Source organism: Phacochoerus africanus, chromosome X, assembly GCF_016906955.1.
Source record: "Phacochoerus africanus isolate WHEZ1 chromosome X, ROS_Pafr_v1, whole genome shotgun sequence".
NCBI classification, from domain to species: domain Eukaryota; kingdom Metazoa; phylum Chordata; class Mammalia; order Artiodactyla; family Suidae; genus Phacochoerus; species Phacochoerus africanus.
Window position 1 is genome coordinate 54,403,125 of NC_062560.1, and position 23,264 is coordinate 54,426,388.

The 23,264-nt window shown below is 41.0% G+C and overlaps 1 protein-coding gene across 5 annotated transcripts in view; it reads right to left on the bottom strand.

The window, feature by feature from the left end:
• ARHGEF9 (Cdc42 guanine nucleotide exchange factor 9) overlaps nt 1–23,264 on the bottom strand; it is a 298,553-nt gene that overhangs the window by 53,503 nt on the left and 221,786 nt on the right. For all 5 annotated transcript variants that reach the window (XM_047764828.1, XM_047764824.1, XM_047764825.1 and 2 more), the window contains 3 exons: nt 20,804–21,036; nt 15,478–15,607; nt 9,796–9,927 (listed from right to left, as the gene is read on the bottom strand). In XM_047764828.1, the coding sequence (XP_047620784.1) occupies nt 9,796–9,927; nt 15,478–15,607; nt 20,804–21,036 (495 nt within the window). The remainder of the gene's footprint in view (nt 1–9,795; nt 9,928–15,477; nt 15,608–20,803; nt 21,037–23,264) is intronic.

Genomic DNA, 23,264 nt, shown 5'->3' on the forward strand with positions numbered 1-23,264 from the left:
GTCTTTCAGCCATTTTAAGTTTATTTTCATGCATGGTGTGAGGGTGTGTTCTAGTTTCATTGATTTGCCTGCAGCTGTCCAGGTTTCCCAGCAATACTGCTGAAAAGAGTGTATTTTGCACATTTTATGTAATTGCCTCCTTTCTCAAAGATTTTTGTTTGTTTGTTTTTTGTTTGTTTGTTTGTTTTTTTATTTTCCCACTGTACAGCAAGGGGGTCAGGTTATCCTTACATGTATACATTACAATTACATTTTTTCCCCACCCTTTCTTCTGTTGCAACATGAGTATCTAGACAAAGTTCTCAATGCTATTCAGCAGGATATCCTTGTAAATCTATTCCAAGTTGTGTCTGATAAGCCCTAGCTCCCGATCCCTCCCACTCCCTCCCCCTCCCATCAGGCAGCCACAAGTCTCTTCTCCAAGTCCATGATTTTCTTTTCTAAGGAGATGTTCATTTGTGCTGGATATTAGATTCCAGTTATAAGTGATATCATATGGTATTTGTCTTTGTCTTTCTGGCTCATTTCACTCAGGATGAGAGTATCTAGTTCCATCCCTGTTTCTGCAAATGGCATGATGTCATTCTTTTTTATGGCTGAGTAGTATTCCATTGAGTATATATACCACCTCTTCCGAGTCCAATCATCTGTCGATGGACATTTGGGTTGTTTCCATGTCCTGGCTATTGTGAAGAGTGCTGCAATGAACATGTGGGTGCACGTGCCTCTTTTAAGTAGAGTTTTGTCAGGATAGATGCCCAAGAGTGGGATTGCAGGGTCATATGGAAGTTCTATGGATAGATTTCTAAGGTATCTCCAAACTGTTCTCCATAGTGGCTGTACCAGTTTACATTCCCACCAACAGTGCAGGAGGGTTCCCTTTTCTCCACACCCTCTCCAGCACTAGTTATTTGTGGATTTATTAATGATGGCCATTCTGACTGGTGTGAGGTGGTATCTCATGGGAGTTTTGATTTGCATTTCTCTTATAATCAGCGATATTGAGCATTGTTTCAAGTGCTTGTTGGCCATCTGTATATCTTCTTTGGAGAAATGTTTATTCAGGTCTTTTGCCCATTTTTCCATTGATTGATTGGTTTTTTTGCAGTTGGGTTGTATAAGTTGTTTATATATTCTAGAGATTAAGCCCTTGTCGGTTGCATCATTTGAAACTATTTTCTCCCATTCTGTAAGTTGTCTTTTTGTTTTCTTTTGGGTTTCCTTTGCTGTGCAAAAGCTTTTCAGTTTGATGAGGTCCCATGGGTTTATTTTTGCTCTAATTTCTATTGCTTTGGGAGACTGACCTGAGAAAATATGCATGATGTTGATGTCAGAGAGTGTTTGGCCTATGTTTTCTTCTAGGAGTTTGATGGTGTCCTGTCGTATATTTAAGTCTTTCAGCCATTTGGAGTTTATTGTTGTGCATGGTGTGAGGGTGTGTTCTAGTTTCATTGCTTTGCATGCAGCTGTCCAGGTTTCCCAGCAATGCTTGCTGAATAGACTTTCTTTTTCCCATTTGATGTTCTTGCCTCCCTTGTCAAAGATTAATTGACCATAGGTGTCAGGGTTTATTTCCGGATTCTCTATTCTGTTCCATTGGTCTGTCTGTCTGTTTTGATACCAGTACCACACTGTTTTGATGACTGTGGCTTTGTAGTATTTCTTGAAGTCTGGGAGAGTTATGCCTCCTGCTTGGTTTTTGTTACTCGGGATTGCTTTGGCGATTCTGGGTCTTTTGTTGTTCAATATAAATGTTTGGATTGTTTGTTCTAGTTCTGTGAAAAATGTCATGGGTAATTTGATAGGGATTGCATTGAATCTGTAGATTGCTTTGGGTAGTATGGCCATTTTTACAATATTGATTTTCCCAATCCAGGAACATGGAATATCTTTCCATTTCTTTACATCTTCTTTGATTTCTTCGATTAAAGTTTTTTTTTGTCTTTTGTCTTTTTTTTGTTGTTGTTGTTGTTTTTGTTGCTATTTCTTGGGCTGCTCCCACGGCATATGGAGGTTCCCAGGCTAGGGGTTGAATCGGAGCTGTAGCCACCGGCCTACGCCAGAGCCACAGCAACGCGGGATCCGAGCCGCGTCTGCAACCTACACCACAGCTCACGGCAAGGCCGGATCGTGAACCCACTGAGCAAGGGCAGGGACCGAACCCGCAACCTCATGGTTCCTAGTCGGATTCATTAACCACTGCGCCACGACAGGAACTCCTGATTAAAGTTTTATAGTTCTCAGAATATAGGTCCTTTATCTCCTTGGTCAGGTGTATTCTGAGGTATTTGATTTTGTGAGGTGCAATTTTAAAAGGTATTATATTTTTGTATTCCTTTCCTAATAGTTCATTGCTGGTATACAGAAATGCAACTGACTTCTGAATGTTAATCTTATATCCTGCTACTTTGCTGAATTTGTTGATCAGTTCAAGGAGTTTTGGGCTTGAGTCCTTAGGGTTTTCTATATATAGTATCATGTCATCTGCATACAGTGACAGTTTTACCTCTTTTCTTCTTATTTGGATGACTTTTATTCCTATTTGGTTGCCTTTTATTCCTTTTGTTTGCCTAATTGCTGTGGCTAGGACTTCCAATACTATCTTGACTAAGACTGGAGACAGTGGACATCCTTGACTTGTTCCCGTTTTTAGTGGGAAGGATTTCAGCTATTCTCCATTGAGTATTATATTTGGTGTGGGTTTGTCATAAATGGCTTTACTTATGTTAAGGTATGTTCCCTCTATACCCACTTTGATAAAAGTGTTGTTTTTTTTTTTTGTCTTTTTGACATTTCTTGGGCCACTCCTGCGGCATATGGAGATTCCCAGACTAGGGGTCGAATCGGAGCTGTAGCTGCCAGCCTACGCCAGGGCCACAGCAATGAGGGATCCAAGCCGTGTTTGCAACCTACACCACAGTTCACGGCAACATCGGATCATTAACCCACTGAGCAAGGGCAGGGATCGAACCCACAAGCTCATGGTTCCTAGCAGGATTCGTTAAGCACTGCACCATGACGGGAACTCCAACTTTGATCATGAATGGATGTTGTACTTTGTCAAATGCTTTCTCTGCCTCTATTGAGATGATCATGTGGTATTTTGACTTCTCTTTTGTTAATATGGTGTATGACGTTGATTGATTTGCATATGTTGAACCATCCTTGTGCACCTGGGATGAATCCCACCTGGTCGTGGTGTATGATCTTTTTTATATGTTGTTGGATTTCAATGGCTAAAGTTTTGTTGAGAATTTTTGCAACAATATTCATCAAAGATATTGGCCAATAGTTTTCTTTTTTGGTGGTATCTTTGTCTGCTTTGGGAATTAGGATGATGGTGACATAATAAAATGTCTTTGGGAGTGTTCCTTCTTCTTCACCCCTTCGAAAAATTTTAAGGAGGATGGGTATAAGTTCCTCTTTGTATGTTTGGTAGAATTCACCTCTGAAGCCACCTGGTCCTGGACTTTTATTTGTAGAGAGGTTTTTTATGACATATTCAATTTCATTTATATTGATCGGTCTGTTCAGTTGATCTATTACTTCTCGATTTAGTTTTGGCAGGCTGTAAGTCTCTAGAAAGTTGTCCATTTCTTCTAGGTTGTCAAATTTGTTGGCATATAACTGTTCATAGTATTCTTTCATGGTTTTTTGTATTTCTGTAGTATCCGTTGTGACTTCTCCTTTTGCATTTCTTATTTTGTTTATTTGGGTTTTTTCTCTCCTCTTCTTGCTGAGTCTAGCCAGAGGTTTGTCTATTTTGTTTACCTTTTCAAAGAACCAGCTCTTGGTTTTATTGATTGTGTCTATTGTTTTTTAAATCTCTTTTATTGATTTCCTCTTTGATCTTTATGGTTTCTTTCCTTCTGCTGACTTTAGGTTTTGTTTGCTCTTCTTTTTTCTAATTTATTTATGTGGTGGGTTAAGTTGTCAATTTGAAATTTTTTCTTCTTTTTTTGAGGAAGGCCTGTATTGCTATGAATTTCCTTCTGAGCACTGCTTTTGTGGCATCCCACAGATTTTGAGTGGTTGTGTCTTCACTATCATTTGTCTCGAGGTATTTTTTAATTTCCTTCTTGATTTCCTCATTGACCCATTGGTATTTTTAGTAGCATGCTCTGTAGTCTCCATGTAGTAAGTTTTTTCTCCTGCCTTTGTCTGTGGTTGATTTCTAGTTTAAGGCCATTGTGGTCAGAGAAGAAACTTTAAATAATTTCTATACTCTTAAATTTGTTGAGGTTATCTTTGTGCCCCAATATGTGATCAACCTTGATGATGTTCTATGTGCACTTGAGAAGAATGTATATTCTGATTTTTTTGGATGTAATTCCTGATAATGTCAATTAAGTGTAAATTTTCTATTTGTCCTTTAGGATCTCTGTTGCCTTATTGATTTTTCTATCTAGAGGATCTGTCCATTGATGTGAGTGGGGTGTTAAAGTCTCCTACTCTGATTGTATTCACATCAGTTTTACAATTATTTCCTTTTATGTCTGTTAGTATTTGTTGGAGGTATCTGGGTGCTCCTATATTAGGGACATATATATTGACAATTGCAATATCCTCTTCTTGAATGGATCCTTTAACCTGTCTTTCTTTATGGCCTTCGTTCTAAAGTCTATTTTGTCTGATATGAGTATTGCAACTCCTCCTTTCCTGTCTTGTCCATTGGCATGAAATATCTTTTCCCATCCTCTCACTTTCAATCTATATGTGTCCTTTGCCCTAAGGTGAGTTTCTTGTAGGTAGCAGATTGAATGTTTTTGCCTTATTATCCAATCTTCCACTCTGTGTCTTGTCATTGCAGCATTCAGTCTATTGACATTTAAGGTGATTTCTGATAGATATGTATTTATTTCCATTTTCAACCTTGTTTTCTAGTTGATTCTATGTTTCTCTTTTCTTCTTTTTTTTTTTTTTTTTTTTGGTTGGATGGTTTCCATTTATTTTATGCTTGAGTACTTTTCTTTTCAGGTTTTGTGAATGTAATGTTCTTTTTTCATTTGTGGTTACCCTGTTTTTTAAGCATGTTAAGCCCTTCCTATATCTGCTTGCTTTTGCCTGATAATCATATAGGCTCAAACACATCATTAAAATACAACAAGGAATTTATATTTTCTTACTTTCCTTCCCCACATTGTATGATTTTGATTTTTTTAACATCTTCATGTTTAGATCTGTATGCTGGCTTATTTAAGTTACTGCTTTCCAACTATGGTTTCATCCATCCTAATTGTCCTTTTTGTCTTTTCTCTCTCTCTCTCTCTTTAATTAAGAGAAGCCCTTTCAGTATTTCTTTTAGAATGGGTTTAGTATTGCTGTACTCTTTTAGCTTTTGTTTGTTGGATAAATTGTTTCTTTTCCCTAGCTGCTTTCAATATTTTCTCTGTCTTTAATTTTGGTCAGTTTTATTAATATGTGTCTCAGGGTCTTCCTCCTTGTGTTTATTTTATACGGTACTCATTGTGCTTCCTAGATTTGAGTGAGTGGTTCCTTTCCCATGTTAGGGAAGTTTTCAGATATTATCTCTTCGAATATTTTTTCTGTCCCTTTCTCTCTTCTCCTTCATCCCCTAAAATACGGATGTTGGTATGTTTAACATTGTCCCAGAGTTCCCTGAGACTCTCTTCATCTCTTTTCAACCTTTTTTCTCTTTTTTCTTCTGCATCAGTGATTTCCACTAGTCTGTCCTCCACCTTGCTTATTCGTTCTTCTGCTTCCTGTATTCTGCTCTTGGTTGCTTCTAATAAGTTTTTTATTTCAGTTTTTTTATTTTACATGTCTGCTTGCTTAAGTTTTAAATCTTGTATTTCTTTGATCAATGTTTCCTGTAAGTTAAAAATCTCTGCCTCCACTTTATTTCCAATGTCTTACATCATCTTCATCATCAACAGTCTAAAGTCTTTTTCCTGGATGTTGATAATCTCCAGATCACTTAGCTGTTTTTCTGGGGTTTTCTCTTTCTCCCTTATCTGAGTTGTAGTTCTCTGTCCTTTCATTTTTATGGGTTTTTGGTGGGGTGTCCTTTTTGCAGACAATAGAGTTGTAGCCTCTCTTACTTCTGGTGTCTGCCCCCCTTGTGGCTGAATTTGGTATGGGGGCTCACTGTAGTCTTCCTGATGGCAGGGCCTGGTGCCTACCCACTGGTAGGTGGGGCTGATTCCTATCCCTCTGATAGGTGGGGCTCCATCTCTGGGTGAGACCAGAGGTGGCTGTGTGCCTAGGGGGTCTTCAGGCAGCCTGTTTACTGATAGGTGGGGCTGTGATCCCACCTGGACTATTGTTTGTCCTAGGAGCTTCTCAGTACTGATGGGTGGGGACAGATTTTCCTAAAATGGCTACCTCCAGAGAAATGCACACTGATGAATATTCCCAAGAGCTTTGCCTCCAATGTCCTTTCCTCACAATGAGCCACAGTCACCTACTGTTTTCCCAGGAGATCCTCCAAGAATTGCAGTCAGGTCTGACTCAGATTCCTATGGAGCCTTTTCTTTGCCCTGGGACCCAGTGCACATGAAAGTCTGTGTGCACCTTTCAAGAATGGGGTCTCCATTTCCCCGAGTCCTGTGGAGCTTCTGCACACATGCCCCACTGGTATTCAATGCCAAATGCTCCAGGGGATCTTTCTCCCAATGCCAGATCCCCAGGTATGCGGATTTCACAGGGGGCTCAGAACTCTCAATCCCGTAGGTAAGTCTCTGTAATACAGTTACTTTCCAGTCTGTGGGCTTCCTACTTGGGAGGTATGGGATTACTTATATCACATAATCCCCCCTCCTACCTCTTGATGTGGCCTCCTTTTTATCTTTGGAGTAGGATATCTTTTTGAAAGTTTCCAGTCCATTTGGTTAAAGGCTGTTCAGCATTTGGTTGTAATTTTGTTGTTTTTATTACAGACGTTGAGCTCCAGTCCTTTTATTCCACCATCATTTGTCCCTAGCAGGGGATTGTCATGACTATTACCTCTTTTTTCTTCTTTCTTTTGGATGATTTTAAAAAATCATCCATATTGTCTTAGAATCTTTAAAAACTAACTTTGACTTATCCAAGGATTAATGAAACTAACCTTTGTCACTTTTAATAAATACCCTATCACATATAAAATGTTACATATTATCTAGCCACTTGCTAGAGGCCTATGTTTCCTCCTTTTTAAATATGAGCTCATCAGAAAGCTACATTTGATTACTTAGCTCACTTGTCCCTTTTATTCCCTGTAAAAAGGACTACTGTGTTTTGGGGCATCCTTTTTAAGTATGTGCCTGAGGTGAGTGCTTACTCACCCAGTCATAGTCCTGGCCCTTCTCCTTCTTTTCCTTTGTAGATATCCTTTGCTAAAGAAATCTTCACCTCCAGGAATCTTTGTGCAGTCTTTTATAGCAACAGCAAAAGTTCCCTCAGCAACCCAGCAGACAAATCTTCTTTTGACCCCATGGTCATTTATCAAAAGTTTACTCCTCATTTGCTGAATAAAAAGGCCTACTGTAGGTACCATAAAGAAATCCTCAACCATAGTTGCAACACAAATATCAGATATAATTTTAATAGCCTTTTAAAAATAAGGCTGTAGCTGCTCATGCTCTGAGAAACCAGAGTCGAGAAGTCCCAAGAATGTGGAGTTAGTGGCCTTTATACTCCAAACTCTGGGTGAGCTTTGCTCTGGAAGGTGAGCCCATAGTTCTCACTAGAAAAGGAAGGCTCCCACTAGAGCAAAGTTATGCAGGCTTCAAGGTTTCTCTTGTTTTTGTCACCTTTGTTACCTGTGATCCCCATCCTGCCAGCTTTGCTAGTTTGAACCCTCTGACATGCCTTGATTTCTGGTTTCTCTTTAATCATTGGCTCCCACTAGCTGGCTTAGAGCTGACTCATCATTCCATTTTCGTCTTCAACTGTCCCCTGGCTCCTAAACTAAGCCCACTCTTCATCTTGTTTCTTCCTTTTATTCCTAGCCTTTGCCTCACTATTTCGTGTTCTGACCCCTGGCCCTGTCTCCTATAGCCACTGCTTTTCAGAGCTGGGTTTCACGTTTTACTAAAGTAATCCCAGCCTTCACTGTCAGATGCCCAAATCAACAGGGTCTAAATGGTGGGTAACCCTAAAATAAACCAGTTTCCTAATTATTTTGCTATGTCTCTCTACGACTTGTTGTTCTGAGTGTAAACATGACTCAGTGGGAAGAAAGGGCACATGCCTACTGGTGACATGGGTGATATGCTGAGAATTCCTTTGGCTACCTAAATTATCCCTTAAAAATCTTGCATCCTGATTTGATGGAAGTCTAAGGAAGAGTTGAAGGTAGTTAATAAAAAGGCTGAGTGTTTGACCAAGTTCCAGATTCATAAAAGTCCTCTCTCCCAGGGCCAGGTTTGGACCAAGGCAGTAATTATGTCCATTAACTAGCCAGCTTTTGGATCTAAAGCTGGCATTTAAAGCTTATGCCCAAATACTAAGGCAGTTTAACTCAAAACTCAATATGTTCCCTCAATCTACTATCAAAGGCAAATGGACAAAGATTTAATGTAAGATATGGTAATGCACAGAAAACAGCGGGCTTAAAAACAAATGTTTGTTTTATGTTCTAGGCTGGAAAAGATGACAACATTTAACCTGGTGTTTCATGACTACTCCTTTCAGAGATATTTGCTACTGGGATTGGATTAGGAAAAGAGCCAAGGGAAGGATGATGAGTTGAAAACATCACTCTGAGCATTCTTTGGTTTTCTCTCCCTCCTTTTTTTACCTTCTCTGTTCTCAAATTCTTTCTGGCCAGACCCTGGAGCCAAAAGTGATCTAAACACCCAATCCTAAGGGAGGAGGTGGAGGAAACAGTATCCCATCAGGAGGAATCAGGTTGAGAACATTCTCCTACCTACCAAAGAGTAGAACAAATAAACCAACAGTCATAGTGAGTCAGCCAGGAGTTGATGACAAGAGCAATACCTTTTCTCAAGTAGATATAGAAAAGAGAGGGTAAAGAAGAGCACAGCTGAGAGTTATAGGGATGTGACACACCTTGCATAGGAAATGGGTAGGGGAACATGGAAAAAACCTGTATCAAAAAGATACCTACCTGTAAAGGTAAGGTAGGAGTTCCCTTGTTGGTTCCTAGGGCAGTAAGGGGCCAGATGGCCAGGACTATTAGAGTAGAAATGGGGGGCAGTGCTCAGGGACGCCACTGTTCACCAACTGGGATAGAAATATTTTCAGTTTTTTTTTTCTCTTTTCTTCTTATGGCCACACCTGCAGTGTATGGAAGTTCCCAAGCTAGGGGTCAAATTGGAGCTGCAGCTGCTGGCCTATGCCACAGCCACAGCAATGTGGGATCCAAGCCACATCTGTGACCTATGCTGCAGCTTGTGGCAATGCTGGATCCTTAACCCACTGAGCAGGGCCAGGAACCAAACCTGCATCCTCATGGATAGTATGTCAAGTTCTTAACCTGCTGAGCCACAATAGGAACTCCTAATATTTAACTGAAACAAACCAATAGGCTATTAGCACTAGGTGGAAGAGAATAAGAAAGGTCACCATGAAGAGCAGGATGGCAAAGGGTAAAAAAAATAATACTATGATAAAATTTACTAATTTCAGAGTTTCACTGCCCATAAATCAGCCCTGCTGTGATATTCATGCCATACCAGTGATCCTGATACAGAATTGCTGCCTATCTGCTGTCCGGTTTTTGTCCAGCAGGGTTATCTCACTTCACTTGGAGCTAGGGGATGATGTATAGGAAGGGTCTTGTGTCCCTGAGGTGCCCATCTCCCTCAGGGAAGAAAGAGGTGGGGTTACCTTCTTGCACAGGACCATCTGGTGGTCAAACAGGAAGAACACCCGCTGCTGGTTGCGGCCATAGGGCTGGTAGATCCAGGCCATCTCCCCAGTGTAGATCAGCTCCGAGCTCCTGTCTAGGATGTCCTCACCCTGGGAAAGACACATGATAGTGAGAGGCAGCCAGGAAGGAGGGATGACACCTTCACCTGCCTAGAGGAACCTAGGGCTGGGAACAGGCTGGGGCAGGAGGAGGGCAGAAAGGGTCTGGTAAGGAAGAGGAATGTAGGGAGTCCTTGAAAGTCTCCATCAGCTAGAAAGACCCATACTCTTTTTTACCCTGAGGCCAAATAAGCCCCACTACCGAGGACTACTACAGTCCCTCTATACCAGCTGCTCTCTGGCCCTAGAGGCTTCAGCTGACATGAGGTTCTCCATCTGTTTCTCTCTTACTTTCCCTCTCTCTTTTTCTCTATGAACCTCTCTTTCTGCCCCAATCTTTCATCCCAGTTCTAGTCTTTAAGTCTCTTTTTGTACCTGAAGAGTAAGCCTGAGCAGGTGCTAGAAGTCTCTCTGCTTCCCAGAGAAGTAAAAGAAGACAGGGAAGGATACAAAGGAGATGATGATTGAGGGAGAAAAGGAAAATATATTCACCTTCTTAAAATTATTTTTTCTTCTTTTCTCAGTTAATTAAAATCTATTGACTAAATAGGAAACATCCTGGGTCTGTTATTCAGAAAGTGTGAATAATTCACTTATCCTCCTTGCTATGTAAAATCAGACACAACAAAAAACTCACCAAGATACCTAACTCCTAACTAACTCTATTCTACAGAGTTTCCAAGGGTCTCTTATTTATAAGAACTCTGATAGGTCAAAAATATGTAGGGGTGTATGTCAGATGCCAGGGCAGACTTGGCCCTGTTCTCAAGGAGCTTACACCTCAGTAGAGGAGTATAATGTAGGTATACTCAGAACTCATAAAATGCAAGGAAAACCATGGGACAAAGAGAACCTCCTGACTCAGAAGAATTAACATTTAGTGAGCACCTGTAGGGATCAGACATTGTGCTACATACTTTCACTCTGTCTCTTATAAGTCTCACAATAGCATAGCCCTGGGAGGTACATAGTCTTACCGACATTTCCATAGTCTAAGTTACAAATAGGTGAAGGGATAAGCCAAGGTCTCCCAGCTACTGAGCCAAAGATCTGCAATCCAACTCCAATTCTGTAGCTCCAGAGAATATGTTCACTCTTGCCACTATATTATATTTGTCTCTAGCCCAAAAAGTCATTGGAGGGTCATCCCTTTCCTCTCTCTGGGTCTTAGTTTTCCCAGCTGTTACATGAAGTATATGAGGATAATCTCTAAGGTTCTAGCCCTGATATTCTAATGCTAAAATCTCAGCCTTGTACCCAATAGTTTCAAGTTAAGGTTAGAGATGGGGGCTTCCACATCTTCCCAGAAACAATCATCAGAGGCAAAGAGCCTAGGCATGGCCATGGTCCAAAGAGAGAGGTAGCTGGAAGTGGCATTCCCAAGTATACCACTTTTTTCCAATCTAAGGGATGGGAAGGAAAAAGGGAGTTCAGTAGAAATATTTTCTAATAATACAACTTCAGAAAGAATGCTCAGAGATACTAGTGTGATTCCAGACTACATCTCAGGGGTTCCCTGAAACTTAGGTAAACACTATTCCTCAATAGGCCCACATACTAGCAAAGGACCTCTAGAGGTTCAAGAGGAAGAGGAATCCCTCAGAGTGAGGGAGGGAGCCCTGCAAGACTTCTTGCTGCAGGGATGGGAAGTTGATAGTGGTACTCTTCTGCCATGCCCCACCTTGAGAACAGGCCAGGAAGATGTGCCACAGTCTACTTTGAATATGTATGCAGTGAAAGAAAGCTATATAAAGGGGCCAATGCCATACAAAGATGGCCAGGATGACTTTTGAAAGCACCACTTGCTAATGTGAGGATAATCAGACCAGGAAGATTACTCAGGGGCATTTGGTCCACCCACTGTACCAGATAGGGAGCACCCCAATTTTATCAACTGTATTTTAAGCACTTTCCATAAGTACTGGTGCCACCCCACCAAGAAAAATAAATGAAAAAATACACCTCTATGTTCACCAAGATGATTGATATCAGGCAACTCACTTGTCCTTTCTGCACCTCAGTTTTCTCATCTTTAAAATGATGATAATAATATTACCAACCTCGTTTGGCTATTGTTAAGTATTATAAATGTTAATATATATACAGTGCTTTGGAAAGTACACATCACACTGTAAACTCTATGTAATAATAGTTATTTCCATGACTATTACTGTAATAACAGTACAACCCAATAAAGGATGTACTGTTATTTGCCCCAAAACCAAGGTCAAAGAAATTGGAAGTAATATGTTCAAAGTGGCAGAATCCAGGAAAGATTCCCTCCAAAGTCCGTGGTCTAAACCATCAAACCACAGCAGAATAATGATCCCTCAGTGGAACAACCAGTTGCCTTGGAAGATTTCTGAAGTGAGAATCTCAGTTCTAGGCCCTGTGCTGCTACAAACTCACTCTGCTCTTGGGAAACAGTTAATCACTATCAACATGTTTCCTCATTTAGACCATGGGGCTAATACAATGGTTCCTGTTTGGCTCATTTAGTTCATGTAGAGGAGAGGGACCGCTCAGAGTTTAGAGCTTTCACCCTTTGCCTCCTCTGCCCTACTTGCACCACAGTTTTTTGCCTTGACCCCACAAATGCAATCCCCTCCCACCTCCCCCTCACCCATAGACAATTCTTCTAAGATTTTGCTCACGCTATTTCCTCTGCCTGGAACATATGCGCTCTCCTTAGATAGCCAAGGCCACATCTCATTCATCTTGATATCCCAATGCCCAGCACCCCATTTTAATTACAGGCCAATTGTCTGATGTGGGGTTGCACCCTAAGCACATCCAAAGAGAGAAGGACAAGGGACATGCTATCTTTTCATATAGTTTATTTTCAATGCTGCCTGCTGACAGGAGGGCATGGAAATGACAAATCCATCCAGCTACATATTTGATTTCCTGGTTCCAGGAATATGTCTCATCAAACCACTTTAGCTTTTAAATAGATGCTTTTGCTGCCTCCATCACGTTGGGTATTCATGCTTCCTCCAACTTCTTAGGATTCATAAACCCATTGGTAAACTAGAATATGCCCTTGAGTGTTATACAACCAGGCTGTGAAGGGAGGAGTGCTATGAAGAGGAAATCACAACCATACACAATCAAGTTCCTAAACATGAGCTGTATACTTGGGATCCTGGTAAAAATCTCCAGAAAAAAAAATAAAATAAAAAGAAGCTTTCAGGGATATGTTCCTTCTCCCTTCTTTTCAAGTGGATCTAATGTACGTGAAGAGTAGCAAAGTGACAGCTCAACCATCAGCATCAGAGGTATTAGAAATGGAAATTTCCTAGAAACTGCAATTCTTGGAAAGAGGTTCTTTTTCCGGCTGCTCCCCTAAGCAGTTCTAAGGTACTGATTGTTATTTAGAGGCATAGGGATACTTTCATTTGTATACTGATTTTTAGGAGCTCTGGGGGTGGGGCAGAGCAAAGGGTACTCTAGGAAATCTAATCCCCATAGGCTGGCAGGGAATAGGAATTGGGCAAAGAGACCAAGAATGTTCATGGAATAAGTTGAGGGAGGGCCATGTCCGGATATAATACAAGATCTCATGCTCTTTAGCCAAATACCGTGATTTATTGAGCAGGTACCAATTGCCTATATGCCACTAACTCTCCATCCTCTTTCCTAATTCCCCTTTAAGGGAGATTAAGCTCTGAGGTTTCTTCCATGACTCTTCTTTTTTATTTGACAAATTAAACTGAAATTGTCATGTAGATGCTTTTGACAGCCACCCTGTTTGTTCAAATATCTGGAGGAGGCAAGGGAGTGGCAAAGAGAGAAAGTATTGCTTCATTTTCTTGATTTTCAAGGCTTGTCCACAGCAGCCCTCAGCAAACTGGCACTATCTCTCTCTCTCTCTGCCTGTTCAACTGCTTGGGCAGGTGGAACATACAAAGAACCTATACCAGGGAATCAGTGAGATTGGGCCACCTATGCCAAGAACCAACAAGCCATGGATTGGACATATCCTATTGCTTTCTGGGGAAGGCCTCCTAGCATGTCACATTTAGCCTTACAGAGATTTGGATTTTCTCCCAAAGCAGTCTTACTGTCTTATTTAGCTATGGAACCTTTACTGCAAAAACAAGCCCCTGCAATATCATAAAGGAAAGTGATTGGGTGGCAGGAAACAGGAGACTGGAAGAGGTGCAGCAGTTTGAAAAGAACATTAAGCAGGAAAAATTTTTTTCTGGACCTAAGTTAAGTAACTATAAGGCTAATATTTAATCTCCTTGGAATGGGCTAAATTGCTTGAAAAGTTAGAGAGATACTACCTTTCAAATTGCAGGCAATGATACCTTGAGGAGGCCAGTGGAGTGGGGAGATGACCCCACTTCTACACTATTACCACGAAGCTTAAGATTGCCACCTCTGGAGTTCCTCTCATGGCTCAGTGGTTAATGAACCTGACTACTATCCGTGAGGATGCAAGTTTGATCCCTGGCCTTGCTCAGTGGGTTAAGGATCCAGCATTGCTGTGAGCTGTGGTGTAGGTCTCAGACGAGGTTCAGATCTCTGTTGCTGTGGCATAGGCCAGCAACTAAGCTCCGATTTGACCCCTAGCCTGGGAACTTCCATATGCCACCTCCTCCCTGGTAGCATGCCTAACCTCTCTCATCTTGGTTATGTTAGCTTTGGACTGTCAGATTCCATAACTTGAGCCTGAGAGATAAATGTGGAATGTCATTACTCCTGGTTCTCTTGATCAGCACAAGAGACAAACACTAAATAGTGTACTTAACACATAGGTACCTGTGAGGACTTAAAATTCAGTACCTTAATTCAAATGAACAGATACCTCTGTAACTCAACAGTGCAGTGGCATTAGAGCAAAAAAAATCTCCATTTATTAGTTAGGCTGTGTATATCTTCTGCAAGTAAGCATCTCTGAAGAGAAGGCTTTGGTGACTTCACTGAAGGCTTTGAGTTCAGAGAAGTCATGGCTGGTTTCCAATAGAATTGAAGGCTCAGGAATTATTTTTATAAGCAGATGATAAATTAAAAAATAATACAGAATCTGGTCTAGTGGTTGGACAAGGATGATGGTTGTGGCCTCAGCCCCAAGTGTATAGGCTTGCAAAGAACTAATAGATATATCAGGGTGTGGTAATCCCATCAAAAAGAAAACAAGTATGTTGGCTGGCCTGCATCAGAGAACCAACCTTGCATTCTTGTCTAGGAGTACATTAGTAGTATCCTCCTTATCCAAGTGTTCTTCTGGTGGTTATAACATTCCAGGACTTGAAAGAGCTGAGGCTACTGAGTCAACCCAACTGTTTCCTGGCAGTGAAGAGATGATTCTTTCCTTTCCTAATGAAGTATTGTCACAGAGATTTCTCCAAACGTCTTAGAAAGCTATTCAAGTACACAAGAACTCTCATTATGAAGAAGTTTCATCTTGGCTCTAATCTAAATCCTTTCCACTGCCCTTCAAATATAATGACTTTGTGCTCATCTCTGGCTAAGACATAAGGTTCTGGCTAAGGTATTCAGACTCTCCAACGCCCCTACTGGTAAGTGTCCTACCTCCCAGTCTAGGACAGAGGCCTGCCATTGGGCAATCTTGTCGATATTCTCCAAACGCCGCTTACGTTCATTGATCTGCTGAGTCACATTTCTCATGACAGCCAGAGCAGCTGCCACATACCTGTAGTCACTGTGGAAACACAAATTTACAAGTTGGATAAGTCAATGTGCTATAGAACCAAATTGCTGGGTACCAACCTCATATCCATTCTCCTCTTTCTGCTTAGTAACAGAGCCCTGATTTTCAGATACAATCTATGCCACATGGAGTAAAAGACTACATTTCCTATCTTTCTTTACAGGAAGAGGTGACTCATGTGATCAAGTTCTGTTTAGTGATAAGTAAACAAAAGTGCTAGTTAGAACTTATAAGAAACCTCCTTTAAGGAAGACAGCATGCCCTTCTTTGGTCCTTACTTAATCTTGATGTTTAGAATACGCAGATGTTTGGAACATAGAGGGTTCTAGCAACCCTCTTAGACCATAAATGACAAGGTTCATACTCCTGGGGAATAGGATAACAGAAAACTGGAAGTCTAAGTCTCTGATAACTATTGAGTCAGCATAGCAGTCTTAAACTGCCTACCTGAAGACCTTTTTTTTTTTTTTTAACAAGAAAGAGAAATAGACTCCTATATTTTTATGCCATTCTTTTTGTGCCCTATCTGACACAATCAGCCAAGGACTAAGACGGGAACCTCACACATGGCATGGTCCAGACAACTTTACCATCTGTTCCATCACTTATTTCTAGGGAATTCTGGCCAAAGTAACTATGAAATAACATCCAAACCTTTCCTCCTACACCATATAGAAACAGGATGTAGCACAGTGGTTAAGAACAGAGTCTAGAGCCAGACTCCTTGGGCACAAATCCTAGGGTTTTTTTTTTTTTTCTTTTTCTTTTTCTTTTTTTTTCTTTTTTTTTTTCTTTTTTGTCTTTTTAGGGCCGTACCCTCGGTATATGGAAGTTTCCAGGCCAGGGGTCAAATTGGAGCTACAGCTGCTGGCCTATGCCACAGCCACAGCCACAGCCACACAGGATCTGAGACATAACTGCAACCTCCACCATAGTTCATGGCAATACCAGATCCTTAACCCACTAAGGGAGGTCAGGGGTTGAACTCAGGTCCTCATGGAACTCCTCGGGTTTGTTACTGCTGAGCCACGACGGGGACTCCCTAAATCCTAGTTCTGTCACTGACTAGTGGTATGGCCTTTGACAAGTCTCATTCATTCTCTCAGTGACTCAGTTTCCCCATCCATAAAATGGGGAGAATTACAGTAAAATTTGCTTAATTATTAAGTTCTAATAATTCACGAAAACTGTGTTACTCTTCGCTCATAGTAATTGTTAGCAGTATCACTAATACAAATAAAACATTTCTCTAGTATAGACATTATAGGAGTTATCGCTTTATCTCTTTAAACTTCTTTTTTTTTTCTTTTTTTTTTTTTGTCTTTTTTGTCTTTTGAAGGCTGCACTTACGGCATATGGAGGTTCCCAGGCTAGGGGTCTAATAGGAGCTGTTGCTGCCAGCCTACGCCAGAGCCACAGCAATGCCAGATCTGAGCCGTGTCTGTGACCTACATCACAGCTCACACCAATGCCGGATCCTTAACCCACTGAGAGAGGCCAGGGATCGAACCCGCAACCTCATGATTCCTAGTCGGATTCATCTCCGCTGCGCCCCGACAGGAACTCCTATCTCTAAACTACTAATTCCAGAAGTGCAATACGAGGCCTAGCTTCCTGGGACTTCGGATATCCCACTTGTTGAAGGTTTATACCACTATGCTCAGTTTTTCTGCTTTCTCTAATTTCCAACCCTGTGAAAAGCAGATTAAAAGTGAGATCCCAGACATTTGGTGGGGTTACAATAAATTGAGAAGGCAGGAAAATGAATTACAGTTCAGTCTTAACTACCTTTTCCTCAGAGAAACTGAACATGCTTTGTGGTCACTAACCTGCTTTCTGTCCCAGTACCAATTAGAAAGACAAAAGGAGGAAAAGAAGAGGAGAGCAACTGTCTTTTTCTTTACTAATACACTGAAGTGTGGACTGGTGGCACAAACACAGCACAGGAGAAAGGGGATTCTAACTGCCAGGGCAGATGCCACACAATATCTGTTTTTAGCTGGCCTCCCTGGCTCCAGTCTTTTCTCTGCACATCTGCCAGACCAGTCTTCAAATGCTATTATATTTTATCATTTCCAGTGACAGGATGCTCACTATACCTTCTAAACCAGTCTATTCTGTCTCAAGAAAACTCTGTTAAAACAAACATAAAACACACACACACCCAAAACTCTTCTTTATTCTGAGCTTTAATTAATGTTAGTTATTATCAGTTTTTCTTTTGGATCTCACTTCTGACTCATATTGAACTTATAGTCAACCAAAACTTCTTAAATCTCTTTAAAATATGCTGTATAGAAGTTTTATCTCTCTCAGTCTGTCCTTGAATTGCTGATTTATTAGACTCAACTATAAAATATTACATTTGTTCCTGTTACATTTCATCCTTCTTCAGTTACTTGCTCCAACCTATGGGGGAACTATTGTGCTCTGTAACACTGTCAAAGTTTTGCCCTGGCAAGACTATCTGGATCTGCCATTTAGAAGCAGGTTAGGGTAATGAGAGAAGACATGGTTGCAGTGCAGTAGTTACTGACATAAATAATCACCTCTGTTCTTTGGGCCTTTTTCTGTCTCCCAACCATTCCTCTCTCTGATTAGAAAGCTTTGGGAAAATGCCATAAGCCACTTTCTGGGAGGTAAAGCATAGCATTGCACTTGTCCAATATGGTAGCCACTAGCAACATTTAATTAAAATTAAATAAAGATTTCAAATTTTGTTCTCTAGTTACACCAGCTACATTTCTCAGTACCTAAGAGCCATCAGTGGCCAGTGGCTATTATATTGAATAGCACAAATATAGAATATTTATATCACTGTACAAAGTTCTATTGGACAGCACTGGCATGAGAATACCCATTGCCTCTGCCTGATCCCATGTATTACTCAGCCATGAATTTATCACTGCCACTGTGCCATACTGTCATTCAAGCTTTGACATTTTTAGCTGGCAGCCTTTCTCACAATGGTTAGAGGTGGGAAATATCCCCACCTTTAACCCTCCCCACTAGCTTTAGGAGTGAGGAAAGAAATAAGTAAATAGCTGTGGTCTAGTCTGAACTCGCTCAGAGCCCTCAGGCTTCCAAATGAAGTTGGGCCCAGTATCCTAGTAAGGAAACCAAATGAACCAAGGTTGTCTTGTTTCCAGACATGTTAGCTAACCTCCCTCTTATAGAGTCTTTCTTGTCAGCTTAAGAAAGGTTGGGTGGGGGGTGGGGTGGAGACATTACCTTTTGATAAACGAAGGTAGTATTCTTCTCCATTTATCACCCTCTATCCACCTAATCTTATCCCTCAGAAACTACTCTGCCTGCCTGCAGTTTAGACCTACCTGAACACCTATCTGACTAAACCTTCAAGCTGGCAGTAGCCTCTAACTGCCTTCAAATCTGAGCTGCTCTGACATGTTTCATAGGAGCTATCATCTTAATACAGATTCCTGAGGCTGGCCAGAAGGAGTGGCCCATGGCCTGGGGATAGTGCTGGGACTAATGGGTTACCTCAAATGAGAACAGGGATTGGTATAGCCTGCCACTGCCTGAGCCACTCTCTCAGTACTCTAGAGTTAAGGTGGTAGAAGGAGAGGGGATCAGGTACCCAGAAGGCAAGAAGGCTTTGAGGTAGCAGTTTCACTCACAAGGTAAAGGAGTATAGGAATGGCAAATTTACCCTTTCTGAGACTCAGCCCTTATATCCATAGAATGAGGAAATCTGATTAGAAGATCTGTCTTTAAAGCCCTTTCCATTTTAGGTACTACAAATGTTTTCCATTTTTATTTTTAAAATATCTTAATTTTAGTGGTAGTTCTTCAGTATACTATTAGCTCTCACAAGAAACTATATCCTTAGAACTCTCGGGACTCAGTTCTGACAATGTGCTATATTAAATCTTTTAAGTTAGATTTAGTCACCTCCATATTTCATGTCTAATGAGTACTTCTACAATCCCCCAGTTAGTAAACAGACTCAGGGAAAAGGGAGCAGAGTCTTTCTTTTCAAGGTCCTTCTATACCTGCCTCCCTCACAGCTATGAAAGCATGGAAGGCAGAGCTACCACTGGTGTTGTTAATCACACAAAGGAGAGCTCAGTATTACATTTGGTTTCAAAACTGAAATCTGTCCAGTGCTCCAGAACCATTGAAGCACATGGTTTACTAAAGGAAAAATATCAACTTAAAAATAAACCTAAGGATTGGCCTATAAGCTTGATATAAACAAAACTGACTGACCTACACCATGGCTTTACGCAACTATGTGAGGAAGTCGGCTCCAAGGAAACTAGGCAATGGAGCCAAATGAAAGTAGGAAGCAGGCTTGATGAGAATTGGGCAGAAACTAAGGGAAATTTGCAAAAGGCTCATTATTATTATAGTGCTTAGGAAGAGAGCTGAGAGTTGGGCTAAAAAACTTATGGTCAGGGTTTTAAAACCAATTAAAAGCAGGCTAGAAATAGGCTGAGGGCTCTAGGTTGTGAAGTAAAGCATGTGAAAGAGTAGGGAATGGTTCACTGTAGATGATTCCCGACTTACTGGTAGGGGGTTAGGAGTTTCATTTCCATTCAGAGAGAGATAAGCTCCTTGGTCCTTTCTGGGTTGAGTTTATTGGAAATACTGAAAAAAACTGTGAATAAGAAACTTCAGGGGAGGTCTCAAGTCTATTTCCCCCAAGTCATGCTCTGGGTCTAAGGAAAAGGTACAGTTGGGACAAGGCTGAGGAGAGTTGAAGACACTAAAGAAGACCAGGAATATGGCCTTTGAGACGAAATTACAAGTTGGGCAGTCTGGTACCAAGAAATTTGACTCTATTAAGGAAAGCAGAATAAAATGATGATTATTAGAGCAGAATAAAATGATGAATTATTCTACCTCGGTCAATTCATTTGGCTGTACTCCAAACTAAGGACCATGCTATAAGCTCCCTGAAGGCAGTGTCTAAGTTGTACAATACTGATGCATACTGATTTTGTGTAAATATTGATTTTCAAATTTATAGGAGACTCTTATAAGCACTGCTTCACTTTATATATACAACAGTCTTGAGAGGTAACCAAGAATAAATATATCGTCATGCCATTGCACATATAAATTTACAAAAGCTCAGAAAAGGCAAAAGGACATACATTCTCAATAAGGACCAACATGTACAGGAGGCTCTCTCCCTCACTCTTGCCTCCCCCAATCCCTTACCTATGGTCCTGGGCGGTATATTTAAGGAGCTCAGCCAACTGTAAGGGATACTTGCAGATCTTCTGCACTGGCGTCAAAAGGAAACCATCAATAGCAATGTCGATCATCTGCTGCAAGAGGCGACAGGCCTCAAAGAAGTGCTGGTAGCGGCTGTCCTTCATCAGTTTGGAGAGCTCCATACAAGCATCCAGGTGGTTGTTACAGTACTCAGAGTATATCCAGAATCCATCTTGCTGTGAGCAGAGGAAAAATGGAGAGAAAGGGAAAGGCTATTGAGGACTCTGAAAGAAGTTTTGGAGAAATGGAAATTCAGACTCTGATCTTATGTAGAAATATCAAAATAATAACAATGTCAATCTTTTCAAATTTGATTCATAACGTAATATGAAGAAATTATTTGGGAGTTAGATAATAATTCTGAAAAATCTTTATATAAAAATACATAAGAATAGCAAGCAAATTTTATAAAAGAAGGATAATGAGAGGCGATTGGCCCTGAAAAGAGTAAAACACATTATGGCATTAAAGTTCTAGCACTGGATCATAAAAAGAGATAGGTCAGAGGTTCTATTCAGGTAGTGGTAGACTAAATGGTTTTAGATAAATATTACCACTGAGAAAAGCTAGAATATCTGGAGAATATAATAAATTTCTGTTTGTAGGAATCACATCATCCAGAGCCTAAAATTATCTCCATAAAATATTCCTTAGGAGGAGTTCCCATCGTGGCTCAGCAGAAATGAATCTGACCAGGATCCATGAGGATGCAGGTTTGATCCCTGGCCCCATTCAGTGGGTTAAGGAACTAGCGTTGCTGTGAGCTGTGGTGTAGGTTGCAGACATGGCTTGGATCTGGCATTGCTGTGGCTGTGGTGTAGGTCAGCGGCTAGAGCTCCAATTTGACCCCTAGCCTGGGAACCTCCATATGCCGTGGGTGTGGCCCTAAAAACACAAAAGACAAGTAAAATAAAATAAAATAAAATAAAATAAAATAAAATAAAATAAAATAAAATAAAATATTCCTTAGAAAATAGAACTTTGAGGAGTTCCTCTCATGGCTCAGTGGTTAACAAATCCAACTAGGAACCATGAGGTTGCGGGTTTGATCCCTGGCCTTGCTCAGTGGGTTAAGGATCCGGTGTTGCCATGAGCTGTGGTGTATGTTGCAGACGCGGCTCGGATCCCATATTGCTGTGGCTGTGCCGTAGGACAGTGGCTACAGCTCCGATTAGACCCCTAGACTGGGAACCTCCATATGCCATGGGAGCAGCCCTAGAAAAGGCAAAAAGACCAAAAAAAAAAAAAAAAGAAAGAAAGAAAGAAAGAAAAAGAAAATAGACCTTTGATCACTCTGGAGTAAAGGGAATGATATATGCAGGTTAAACACAAATGGCTGAGGAAAAAATATACCCGCATACGTGTGTGTGTGTGTGTGTGTGTGTGTGTGTGTGTAGAGAGAGTGAAAAGGAGAGAGAGAAAAGGGGGAGGAGGGGAGAGTAAGGAGATAGGGTAAGTAAGTTCAAATGATAAAGCAAGATCAGTGGAATGTTAATATTAAGTGCATCTGGGTAAATGGTACTTTATTGTACTTTATTGCACTTAACTTCACTGTGCTTCACAGATACTGCATTTTTTACAGATTGAAGGTTTGTGGCAATCCTGGAGGAGCAAGTCTATTGGCACAATTTTCCAACACTTGCTCACTTGTGACTCTGTGCTACATTTTGGTAATTTTGCAATGTTTCAAACTTTTTCACTCTATTTGTTATGGTGATTTGTGATCAGTGATCTTTGATGTTATTACTATAATTGTTTAGGGGTGCTACAAACTGTATCCATGTAAGAAGGTGAATGTTGTGTGTTCTGACTGCTGCACTATTCCCCCATCTGTCTCCCTCTCCTTGGGCCTCATATTCCCTGAGACACAATAATATTGAAATTAAGTTAATTAATAACCCTACAATGGCCTCTAGTGAAAGGAAGTATTATATATCGTTACCTTAAATCAAAAGCTAGAAATGAGTAAGCTTAGTAATGAGGGCATGTCAAAAGCTGAGATAAGCTGAAAGCTAGCCCTTTTGTGCCAAACAGCCAGGTTGTGAATGCACAGGAACATTTCTTGAAGGAAATTAAAAGTACTACTGCAGGAGTTCCCATCGTGGCGCAGTGGTTAACAAATTCGACTAGGAACCATGAGGTTGCGGGTTCGATCCCTGCCCTTGCTCAGTGGGTTAAAGACCTGGTGTTGCTGGAGCTGTGGTGTAGGTTGCAGACGCGGCTCGGATCCCGCGTTGCTGAGGGTCTGGCATAGGCTGTCAGCTACAGCTCCGATTCGACCCCTAGCCTGGGAACCTCCATATGCCTTGGGAGCGGCCCAAGAAATAGCAAAACAAAAAAAGACAAAAAAAAAGTGCTACTGCAGTGAACACATGAATGATAGGAAAGCTAAAACAGCCTTGTT